The sequence below is a fragment of the Micropterus salmoides genome, unplaced genomic scaffold (assembly GCF_014851395.1).
Source record: "Micropterus salmoides isolate LMB-PRFRI ecotype aquatic unplaced genomic scaffold, ASM1485139v1 Ms_hic_scaffold_1, whole genome shotgun sequence".
NCBI lineage: Eukaryota > Metazoa > Chordata > Actinopteri > Centrarchiformes > Centrarchidae > Micropterus > Micropterus salmoides.
The window spans coordinates 64,332,571-64,345,384 of record NW_024040040.1 but is presented as its reverse complement, the minus strand read 5'-3'; the positions used below and the strand labels follow the sequence as shown (position 1 = coordinate 64,345,384).

Here is a 12,814-nt window from a genome sequence, read left to right as displayed (position 1 = left end):
GATGCAGCTTTGTTTTTAACAGTTTGTATGACTTGCCACATCCCTATAAAGGAATACAGCATCACTGTTTGGGCCCTTGGAGGAGTCTTTAATCTATGTGGGCCCCTGCCTGACCCTCAGGACGACAGCGAACCTGGTCTCATCTGCAGGTTTCGCTCAGCTGGAACCTTTAAACTAAAGCACATAGTGGATGCTGCAGGACAGAGGCTTCACGACACGAAGGCAGTGACTTCAGTACAGTGGTTGTTTAAAGCCAGCAGGTATTTTAATTAAATTACAAGGAAGTTTAATTGTCCTGTTTCCCTTTTACTATATATATATATATATATATATATATACACACATACACTACATACAAGTGATTACACAATATAACAGTTCTCACTTTAAGTAAAAGGTCTACATTAAAAATCACACTGAAGGCACAAAAAACATCATCACTGACATCCTCTTCACAAATCTGATAAAAATCAGTGCAAGTCTAATATAAAATTATAAAAACATCTTCATACAGAAGTTAATCTGCACTGATTGATTCAACATAGACATTAAAGGGACAACAACAGTGTTATAAACGAGCAGGAGACTTCTTGGTGTTTGTTGTTTGGGTAATCAACAGAGAGCTTTACAGCAGTCAGATCAGTTTCTCAGAACCAACCTGAGATTTAAATCTTTGTACTTTTCATGATTTTAAAGTGATGGAAAGCTCTCATTATGTTGCTGATGTGACCAAGAGCACAACGTTATTGGGAATATTAGAACAGAATAAGAATAATCTAGTAAATAAATATACCCTGTTGCGTCTTTGGCACTGCTCTGGAGCGAGAGGGCTTATACACTCAGCTGGCAGTTTATTACAGCTAAACCTAATACACTCTAATACAACAGTCCTCCTTCATCAAGTTTATAATGTTTAGTTTTTGGCCCAATTGATTTAAAGGCCCATGAGGGACAGTGACAATTGCCACGTGGATCATGATCAGATGCTGTCATCCATTCATTCATACTATGTTGAAGGAGTTGCTGTGCTTTTCTTGATCACTTTTTGTTCTGTTGTTATTGATACTGTGTCAGCTGCTTTTTGTTGATTTGATATTCAGAGACTGTGGTGGTTTGAGTCTGATTTTGCCTTCAATTGTGTGGCATCCGTTGTGTGTCTGTGTGTATACTAATGTGCTTTTTGGAGCGGGGGGGGGGGACACAAGAAATTATTTGCACCAGGACAAATCAGAATAATATTACGCTGCTGTCGTCCTCTCAGACGAGCCGTTTCCTGCAGACCCCTCCAGGTCCTCGTCTGCTGCTCGGTTGTTCAGCATTTCTCCTTCAGATCTGTTTGACACCATCTCTGGTTTTTGCTCTTTCGATCCTCCGAGCTTTTTCACACACTTCTGAGAGAAAGAAAAGTAGTTTGTGACACTAGTTAAAGGAAGAAGGTGTTTGTTGGTTTTTACCTGCTGAGGAAATAGGTAAAGAACAAATTCATGTCTCACATTTCAGCCTGAGTAAATGTGGTTTTAATCTGCATTTGTTTGTAGCCTATTTGCTCTGGTTTTCTTAAAAGCAAAAAGCCACTGAGACTCCCGTAATGGAGTAAACTTACTGTTTTTATGAATGGAGTCTGGTGGCTTTGACAAGAGCGTGTCACGGTGGGTGGTGTGGAGACAGGTTGGAGGACCCAAACGCAGGACACAGAGCGGAGCAGGTATAGTTCAACGGGGGTTTATTGAGGGAAAACAAACAAAAGGTGAGCACACTTACTGACAGAGTGGCTGGTTTTTGGAGTCCAAAAAAACAAGCTGATCCTAACAGAAATCCAAAGGTAAAGGGTAGCAAGGCTGGTGACAGGCAGAGCGTATATACACACCAGACTGGGGGGTAACATGAACAATGACCAGACCAAGACAAGACAGAAACACCAGATACAGACAGATACACACACACACACACACAGGGACTAATGAGCAGGGCGGGAGCAACACAGGTGACAGACATGAGACTAACGAGACTAAACATGACAAGCAGACCTGGGGCAGAGTGAATAAGCGACAACACAGAAACAAACATATGTTACAGAATATCAGAACACAGAACTAGAACACAGTACAGAGCTTAACAGAGAACACAAGACCAGGAGTAAACACTAAAGACATGAAAGTACAAGACTAAGAACATTACATGGAATCAAAGACCAACTAAATAACAGATAATGAACTGACCAAACAATAACTCAGAGAAACTCAAAACACAACAGACTATAAAGCAGATACTGGACACTAGAAAGGACAGAACCCAAAACTCAACATACGGCAGATACTAAACTCAAAAGTGCAACACAAAGAATGGCCGACCGGCAGAGCGTGACAGAGCCTTTCCATAATGTTGACACTTGTAATAAACAAGCTGTCACTGGCAAAAACAAGCACTTTAAATTCCCCCTAGATTTTAAATGTTGTTTTGTAACTTACGGATTGTTCCGTGCATCTTCAGAAGCAGAACAACGATAACAAGGCAGAGAATGATGAAGACAGAGGAAATGATCCCAGCACGGCCAGCGTTCCTGTTTCCACCACCTGAAAATATATCAGAGAGGATGCTGAGTTTAGAAGAAGGGCAGGTTCAAGGTCGTGCATGTGGCATAACATTATCACAGCAGTGGTTTCATTTTCTCAGGGGCCGAAATGTCCTTCACCTTGATACAGTGAAAATGTATTTTATTTGTGGTGCTCACAGTATTAAAAAAATTGATTAAAAAAAATTCAGATAAAATCAAAACTGTCCAAAACTTTATGTGTTAATTGTGTAAAAATGCTCACATTAAATGTTCAGACCTGCTGCACATTTCCACACAGCAGATCATCTTGCACTCAGAGAGAATATTCAAAGACATTTACCACAACCGTCTGGCTCGGTCTCTTCTTCCTCTGGAGATCCAGTTGTGCTGGAATAATCTCTCTTTGTCTCGTTCTGCTGGTCTTTTCCCACCGTTTCTAATGAGAGAGGTCTAATTTAGGAACAACGTTATATACACTTTGAATTAAATGAACCTGAACAGTATTAAACTCAGCATGCTCACCAACAATGAGGTCAACAACACAGCTGGTCTTCAGGTTTGGGACAAAGCCTTTGTAAAGTCCTCTGTCAGACAGCTTCACTGAGGAGATGTGCAGAGTCAGGACTCCTCTGATCAGGTCTTCATGGAGGAGAGTCGTCCTGCCTCGGTACTGATCCGTCTGTGGATCAGGATCGTCCTGTTGATGTCGATAGACGTGGACGATATCCTTGTTCTCAAGTCTCGTCCAGTCCACGGTGAAAGCAGACAGGTTGACCGGAGGATCCAGACGACACTGAAGAGTCACATCACCACCTTCTGCTGCCTTTATCAGCTGAGTCTGGCACATGGCAGGAGGCTCTCCTGAGGAAACAAACATTATATTTAGACAGTTTGAAAGCCTCTGAAGAACAGCCTGGTGTCTGCAAAAGCCACAAATCCACTTGCAGTGGTGTAGTCTAGTTTTTTCTAGTATATTGTGATTTTTCCCTCCCAGCCTCATACTCACCCGTCCCAGAGCGACGTCCCATAAGCATCATTACACTCACTAATACATACAGTATGCATGTACATAGAGAGCATTCTGAAGGACTGCTTAGGCTGTGTGTTATCAACACTGCAAAGACTTTAACAGCCGATGAAGGTTACAGGTGGGAAAGGGCGTCACTTTGAGACGAAAAGTGGTGGGGACATTAAAGGGCTCAGATTACAGTTGTGACAAAACACTTACGAGACGTGACAATCCAGAATATTGGGGTCACAAGAACAAGACTAGAAGATATTTTAATGCTATTTAAAGAAATATTCATTGATGAAAATACACGAAGATTATGAGTATTAAACACTTAATTTCCTGCATTTTGGAGACATTTCTCTGCACCAAATTATGGTGGAAATGTATTCATTTATTTAAAGTGGAACACCAAATTCAGGTAGCAGGTGACAATATAATTTAATATAATGCAGTAATCAGTAAATTGTTTTGTTTTTAGCTTAAGTAGTTTTTTTGGGATAATGCAGATCTGATTTCTCTATATTTACATTGCATTGCATGTTTTCTTATGCCAAAAAAACTTTCTCATAACACTTACATTTGTTATTTAACATTTCTTGTTGCAAGCTATTTTTCAGAACATTTTTAACAAATGCTTTCAAAAAGTGGTGGGGCCATCATCCCTAGCCTCCCCAGTGAAAATGACACCTATGCAGGTGGGGAGAATAGACTGATTTTGTAATGTTTAGTATTAATCAGCAGTTAACTCAGCCAGTTAGGAGCTGTATGCCTTAGATGTTTGATGAATCTGGTCCCTGGAGCACAGGTTTTATCAGCAGGCATTTTCAATGCACATTTAAGAGTGCAAGTTGCAACTATTATTAACAATACTGGAAAGCTGAGGCTCAGTAGCAGTAATAACAATGAACAAAGGCCTATGTATATCACCAAAACTCATTCATTACAGAATGTTATACACAGTGAGGACGCACAAAGGTGTTCTACATCATCTCAAGCACACTTATCTTCCAAAACCATTGTCAGACGTAGGTTATGTAGCTACTGTATCACCTTAAATGCATGAGCATGCATCCAGGGACTGCTACTTCTACTACTGCACACACACACACACACACACACCCTCAGTATCCTGCATTCATTAATCTACCACAACGTTGCAATGCAATTCACGTCAGACTCCTGTCACAGACCACGCAAGCCCCAAATCTCAGTTCTGTGTTTCGCAACACAGACGGGGTGAATTTATGAATGAACGTGTGAAAGTTCTGTCACAAAACGATGTTGTTACGTATCATCCCGCTATTTTAAGCGGGTCTACGGAAATCTTTGACCGTTCTTATAGGCTGCGTATCACGTACACTACACCACTGCATCAAAGCTTATTCCAAAGATTCATTCAGTCTTTAAAGTTTTGCAGTTAACGTGACTAAGTGATAGTGATCGGCACATTAGTGGGATCAGAAAAGAGGAGAATAGTGGAGAAATACGGTGACGTTCGCAGACAGACAGACAGATAGGCCTAGATATTTATTTAGTCCGGAAATTAATTTTGTGTCATACAAGCATCGTCAGACAAACAACATCAACAGACCAACAACCAGACAACCGCCCCACCAACACAAACATGCTCCCCGAGTGCTGTACAAATGAGCCTACACTAAAGCTGCAGCCCCCCGATCTCATTGTTAAGAAATCCAATAGGCACTAAAGAGCTGCGGGCCCGGTTGGTTCGGAGACATGGCACCCTAAACCTTCTGCCTGATGGTAACAGCTCATACTCATACTCGCCAAATAGGGGATGTGATACATCTCTAATAATCGCCTGCCCCTTCCTCACCAGTCGGGACAGGTCATCGTCAGGATAGTTTGCGGTACCCTTACTGGACATATTAACTATGCAGTTGATTTTTATTATTCACCGACAATGTGAAATACCGGGCAGTGGAACAAAAGGTTAGTATGCTTTCCACAAAGGAGGAAAGGAGAGAGAGAGAGAGCATTGCTCACAGCTTCAGGGCTTGTCAGCGACAACTAATTTGTCTCTGCTGTCTCTGTCCCCCTCGCTCAGAGACACTTTGCTCTGTTTGACTGTCTCTCTGCTCCAGGAGGCTTCATTCCCTCTGAATCGGCTGTGAGCTGCACTTTATCAGAGCTGCTGAAGTGAAGATATGTCTGGATGTGTGCTGATATTTCTGTCTGATCACAAATTTTTTCAGTTTCGGTTTTCTACCTCTGATGAAGAGCAGTGAGCTACTCTCATCCAGTACAGTACCAGACGGGCTCTGTGTCTGTCAGAGGGTCTAAAGGGGGTAGCAGCATTATTGCTCTGCTGATATGGTAGTAGACCATATCAGCAGAGCAATAAGGCAGGGTAATGCACAGCAGTGGGGCAGGTAGATTATTTAAAATATCGTGACTCCATTCTCATTATATCTCGTAATATTAGCCTATATCTCAAATTGTTGTCAGAGAACACAGATATGTGGGAGAGATTTTTAATGTGAGAGTGTCAAGTCTGATGGGCTAAGAGTTTTGTCAAACCCCTAATCTGAGCCCTTAAAAGCAAGGATGGTGTATTGGTGAGGGATGTCCGACTTATATTTAGTGGCCCGCCTGGGCCACAAATGCCAGGGCCGGTTTTTTGTCCCAGTCCAGCGCTGGTTATAGACCTATTACCCTACACTTACCCACATACGTTTTTAAGTCTTTGAAAGTAAAATAATTGATATCACAAACCTTTCTTAGGTTTAACATTTCAGAGTCGGTTTGATCCATACAATATTTGTAAACAGCTTCTCATCAAAGAAACCAATAACCACATCTCATCCTCATACAAGATTATAAATCTGACATCAGCCCGAATCATGGAGCCTGTAGGAGTCATAAAGAATATTAAATCAGTAAGGAGAGAACATGAAACTCACCGGTGACAGTTATAGCAAACAGTAAAATCCTCAGAAGTGTTTCCATGATCAAGTCAATGCTGAGTAAGATGTGGTCAGCGTTCAAGTTGCCGGTCTCATTCAATTCAATGCCTGCACTCAGTCTGAGGGAAGCAGGACGTCCCACATAGGGAGGAGCCACATCTCTGATCTTTTTTTTTTTCCTGTTTCTTTTTTTTCTCTCAAAACTTTAGGATATACAGCAGGAAAACAACATCTTCAAGTCTATGGACATATCACAAATAGGCCAGGGAGGTAGCCCAGCTCTGATCTTGGATGAGCGCTCCGGGGACTGGGTGACGACTCAGTGCTTAGCAGATGTCTTTCAACATGCCAGAAACTTTTTCATATTAGAGCTAAACGGCACACTAAAACATGTTTCTGAAAACATTTGAGACGACAAATAAGCAGCGCAGTAACAGGATCTGGATTCATATTTGATCAGCTCAGCCTAGTTTTGCAGTTTGAGGAGAGTATCGTGAGCCAGGTGAGCTGGACTGCAAGAGCTCATTTGCAGAGAGCAGACAGTGAGCTTGAGGCCCCTTCTGCATCTGCAAACATTAGGCAACAGGATATATGCATAATGACAGCATAACCGCAAAACGTGTGAGAAATAGCAAAAGGAACTGTAAGCAGCTGATTTGATGTGTGATCAAAGGAGGGTATTGAAAAGCACTAGTAATTCATATTAGTTTCACTCTAGTGACGTTTACAGTGAAACTAATATGAAGGTTAGTTAGTGTTCTGTAATGAGCGCTCATATTTGACATCTCCACAGTTCTGATAAAATGCATTCTGTGGCCTATTCAATTTGAGAATCTAAATTCCACATGTAGTAATCCATTATAAATCTTGAATGTAATTATTTACATGAAATATGTCTCCATGTAGTTATAAAATGTAGTTAAACATACACAATACAATTTTGTCTCCACTCACCAGAGTGAAAATAAAGTAATTTATTCAAATCTAATCAGCCTAACCTGTATGCTGATACAACAGCTCATCACAGATGCCCCATAGTTACTAAAACTGATGGAAAAGGTGGAGGGGGGGGGGGGGGGGTAACCAAGTGGAGATGGTTGCTGCCACAACTATATTACAGAGGACGAGTTTTTAGTATATTTGAGTTATCTCTCTCTCTCTCAGTTCCATTGCAACAAGTTCTCTTTATTGGCATGAATAATTTGGTTAAAGCGGTTTGCAACAAACTTTATAAATGTTGAACTCATTGTTCTGCATAAATGAGTATGATTATTGACGAGTTAGAAGCCTGCCCAAAATCAAGGCTGAAGACTATCATTTCTTGCAGTTAATGAATGAAAAGTTAATGAATAAAAAACAACCCCAAACTGAAACAGCTGTAATATGAATTAATATTATACTAAGTTCCATAGGCCTACTATTATATAAAATGATATTGAATATAGTAACATAATGAATATATTAATATCAAACTTACAGTTTACTATTAAATTAACAATATACTTTTAATTTAATGTTATAATATTACGGTATAGGCTTCTCATTTCCTTCTCCAGGTTGTGCCTGTGCTACAGCGCCTACACTACTTTGGTTATTAATCACTCAGTTTATTCTCTTCATCTTTGTTCCCTCCTGGCCTGTTTGAATTTTGTTGTATTGATCAAATGAAAGTTCTCACACATATCATTGCAGGCAAGCTCACATTATCTAGTTTAAACAAACACAAAATTACAGTGTTTCACATGATTTGCTGTAATGTTGCCTACATAAACGGCATAGCATAAGTAAGACAGATGCTTTTCGCAGAAAATCTGACCAGTCCTTCACATAGAAAACTGTTGGCTCACACAGGCTGGGTGCGAACCTAAATAAGACATCAGCTCCCCTAAAAGCATGGTTTGTGATGTTTTTGGGGATATCTAAAATATTGCTTTATTGCCATTAATTTCTATATATTTCTCTATCTTCATGGATCCATGCGTAAATTGTGGAGCGTCAGACTTCATCCAGGCAGAAGAAAAGCAGCGGGCCGGTCGCTCCGCGATCCCCGGTCGGCCCCACTCCCTATCTGGTACGCGAACTTCTTCCCTCTCACGGAGAAAAGAAAGGTCGGGTCGTAAACAGCAGTTGTGTGAAGCGAAATTGTAAATTGCAAAATGGCTACATATGATAATAATATTAATAATGATATTTTATTATTATAATATTTATTATAGTAATAAGACAAACATGCCTGATAGGCCTACTTTCACAGTCAGCCCAGACCTACATGCTCGCAGCAAATGATTCAGCAATGATGATTCACAGTCTGGAAAAAATAAGTGAGCTCAAACCGAAAGCGATAGTATAGTTAGGCGCGGCAGTCTTAAAATATATTGAAAAAGTCTTGAAATGGTCTTCAAAAGGTATTGAATTTTACCTCAGGATTCCTGGTTAAACAATGGTGCTAAAGCGGTTTGCAGCAAAATTTATAAATGTTGAACTCATTGTTCTACATAAATGAGTATGATTATTGACGAGTTAGAAGCCTGCCCAAAATCAAGGCTGAAGACTATCATGTAGCCTAGAGCATTTTTCTTGCACAAAGTTAATGAATAAAAAACAACCCCAAACTGAAACAGCTGTAATATGAATTAATATTATACTAAGTTCCATAGGCCTACTATTATAGAAAATGATATTGAATATAGTAACATAATGATATATTAATATCAAACTTACAGTTTACTATTAAATTAACAATATACTTTTAATTTAATGTTATAATATTACGGTATAGGCTTCTCATTTCCTTCTCCAGGTTGTGCCTGTGCTACAGCGCCTACACTACTTTGGTTATTAATCACTCAGTTTATTCTCTTCATCTTTGTTCCCTCCTGGCCTGTTTGAATTTTGTTGTATTGATCAAATGAAAGTTCTCACACATATCATTGCAGGCAAGCTCACATTATCTAGTTTAAACAAACACAAAATTACAGTGTTTCACATGATTTGCTGTAATGTTGCCTACATAAACGGCATAGTAAGTAAGACAGATGCTTTTCGCAGAAAATCTGACCAGTCCTTCACATAGAAAACTGTTGGCTCACACAGGCTGGGTGCGAACCTAAATAAGACATCAGCTCCCCTAAAAGCATGGTTTGTGATGTTTTTGGGGATATCTAAAATATTGCTTTATTGCCATTAATTTCTATATATTTCTCTATCTTCATGGATCCATGCGTAAATTGTGGAGCGTCAGACTTCATCCAGGCAGAAGAAAAGCAGCGGGCCGGTCGCTCCGCGATCCCCGGTCGGCCCCACTCCCTATCTGTACGCGTTGTGTCGCTAGTATATCTGGCTGGATATTACACATGATCCATGCAGTACTGCAGCTGGGGGCTCTACGCAGCGCCACGGAACTTCTTCCCTCTCAGGGAGAAAAAAAGGTCGGGTCGTAAACAGCAGTTGTGTGAAGCGAAATTGTAAATTGCAAAATGGCTACATATGATAATAATATTAATAATGATATTTATTATTATAATATTTATTATAGTAATAAGACAAACATGCCTGATAGGCCTACTTTCACAGTCAGCCCAGACCTACATGCTCGCAGCAAATGATTCAGCAATGATGATTCACAGACTGGAAAAAATAAGTGAGCTCAAACCGAAAGCGATAGTATAGTTAGGCGCGGCAGTCTTAAAATATATTGAAAAAGTCTTGAAATGGTCTTCAAAAGGTATTGAATTTTACCTCAGGATTCCTGGTTAAACAATGGTGCTAAAGCGGTTTGCAGCAAAATCTAAAAGTTTACATTTTGAATCTGAACAACACCAATTATTGCAATCATGACCAATAAGTTAGCAGTTATAAGTTACAAAAACAAAAATAATAAATAGCCGATAGAACTACAAACAAGAGTGAAACACTGTGTCCCTCGCTGTCCCTCAGGTTGGGACACTGGACACATACTGCCTTTAGGGTTATTCTTCATTTGTTATCTTGAAGTTCTTTGAAATCTGGTAGCTTATTAATAGAAGGAATTTCTCAAAACTTTACTGTGTTATGCTTCTGTATGTATCGCATTTCAGGAGGAAATGTGACTCTCTCTCCACCTCACCTGTCCTCCAGCGCTCACAGACTCTATATTCTTTAGGTAACCAGGATTTTTTTGTCTCCCTTTTTCAATTGCAACAGTCACTGAGTCTGTACTTGGTAAATGATCATATACTTGTACGTGTCATTATATTATTAATATTTTACTAAAATTAAGCTCAAATGGAGTTACGATGTTTTAGACCAGCGAATGTGGAGATATGTGATTGTCATTGATTAGAACGGCCGTATCTGAGGCAGAAAGCGCATCGCATGATGCTCTCATCATCTTACAGGTTACAAAGTTAATTCTAACGATGTGCGCACTCAGTTCTTTCCTTTCGATTCGACCAAAGACTCTTAATACAAACTTGAAGTGCTATTTAACAGACTATAACAGACAATTTAGGACAGCATTAGTTGACGCTATATGGCAAATGCTAGACTAAACTGCACTCCAACTTACCAGGGTTTGCCCGCACTCCTCTCAATCCCTCGTCTCAGCCACATAAACATCAGCCTCAACTAGCCTATACTCTAAAGAAAACGCTGTACTGCTGCTGTGTATTCTTCTACAGTTGGGTGAATCAATTACCAACAGGTCTGGCTCAATACTGCCGCCTACTGGGTGTACAAAACTCAATGCAAGACTACTAAAAATAATTCTTTTTAAGATAATTTTTAGTGTGCACTTATTAGTTGATAACATGCAATGGACAGACACAATAATTTCTTTAAAACATGTATTTTATAAATAACAATGGCATATCAAAAATTAATAAATGCCATGCATAAATACACAAATACATAAAACAAGTAGTCCATCATAATATTAATAACACAATGGACAAACACTAATTTCTTGAAAATGTGTAAAAAATAGCAATGGCACAAAATCAATAAATCATTTATAGCCATACTATTATAGATGTAATACATAAATAGATTTCTTCAAAAAACAGGTTGTTCATCAAAAATGAATTCTGTACTAACAATAATTGTTCATTTATACACAGCTACATTAGAACGCTGCTTATCTCTATCCATTTAAAAGTCATATTTTCAGGCCAACTTGGCCTTCACACCTGAATAACAACCACAAAACAAAACATTACCAATTTATCTGCAACATTGTGTGTGTGTGTGTCAAAGTTTGAACATCACTATTTACACAGCATCATCAAACAGTTAACATACATGTACAAGTACATGTGCATCGTGATTTTATCTTGGTGAGTGAGAGAGACATGGTTTTAGTATAAAGTTACCTGATGGCTCTGATATCATGGACAGTGGGGTCACCGGGCTTTATCCCTGGGTGGATAGACTTGCAAAGCCTCAATTTGGTGAGGTCTTGGAAGAACATATGGTCCACATATTTGACTTCATATGGGTTGGCTTGGACCGCGCGCTCTTCATCAGGGCAACATATTGCACTGAGTCACATTCCATCTGGGTATGCCCCTTCTCCAGGAACTTCTGGTGACTACCTTCTTCATTTCTCTGGAAAACTTCAGAAGAGCATTGCTGAGCACCGAATTGCGGTTTTGGTACCCACAACCATCACTCCATAAAATGTACTCCTCGTGTTCCTTATGCTCAGAGAGGAAATTGGTGACACAGGATGCAAACTCACTGGCAGACAGAGCTCCCTCACCTTCATGCCAGACACAGCAAATGGCGTTGTGTGATGACATGTCATATACTGTAAAGTTGTGGACGGCAAGTTTGGACTGAAAAACAGGCTCCAGGTACTGTTTTAATGTGGATGACCTACAGTAGTGGGAGGGCACTTTAGGGAGATCCTGCAGAAAGGTCCTCATGAAATCATGAGTCTCACCTCTGTGGCATGATGTGGGATTCTTCTGTGTCCTATCCGTGTCTTTCACCCAGTTAAGGAGAGACCACTCCCCTATTTCAACCATCGCCAAAAACAAATTCCTGCACACCCTCCTCCTCTCCCCATCAACTTTTTAAAAAAAAACAAGAGTTGATGACCTTCTTGAATTTTCAGACCCCCTTCTCCTCTGTACTGGGGTGACATCTACCAAACCACGCACATACATTCTTTTCTCTTCCCAGTTCATGTTTCCCCAAAAGCTTTTAAAAATCTTCTCCCTGTCTGCCTCTTCAACTTTACTGCAGTAATGCTTGGAGGATTTCTCACAAGCAGCTGACTGGCATCTTGGTCCCATCACCCTTGGCTCCTTGGTGACTTCTTAATTCTTGCTCCTCCCAATG

The 12,814-nt window shown here is 40.0% G+C and overlaps 1 protein-coding gene across 1 annotated transcript; it reads right to left on the bottom strand.

Moving 5' to 3' along the window:
* Nucleotides 1-312: 312 nt before the first annotated feature.
* Nucleotides 313-11,126, bottom strand: LOC119898761 (butyrophilin-like protein 1). Its single transcript, XM_038712976.1, has 6 exons — nt 11,040-11,126; nt 3,077-3,415; nt 2,895-2,990; nt 2,469-2,573; nt 1,604-1,628; nt 313-1,391 (listed from the first exon to the last, which is right to left on the bottom strand). Exons 2-5 carry the CDS (start codon nt 3,399-3,401, stop codon nt 1,609-1,611), a joined length of 546 nt encoding a protein of 181 aa, XP_038568904.1. The 5' UTR covers nt 3,402-3,415; nt 11,040-11,126; the 3' UTR covers nt 313-1,391; nt 1,604-1,608.
* Between the last annotated feature and the right edge of the window lie 1,688 nt (nt 11,127-12,814).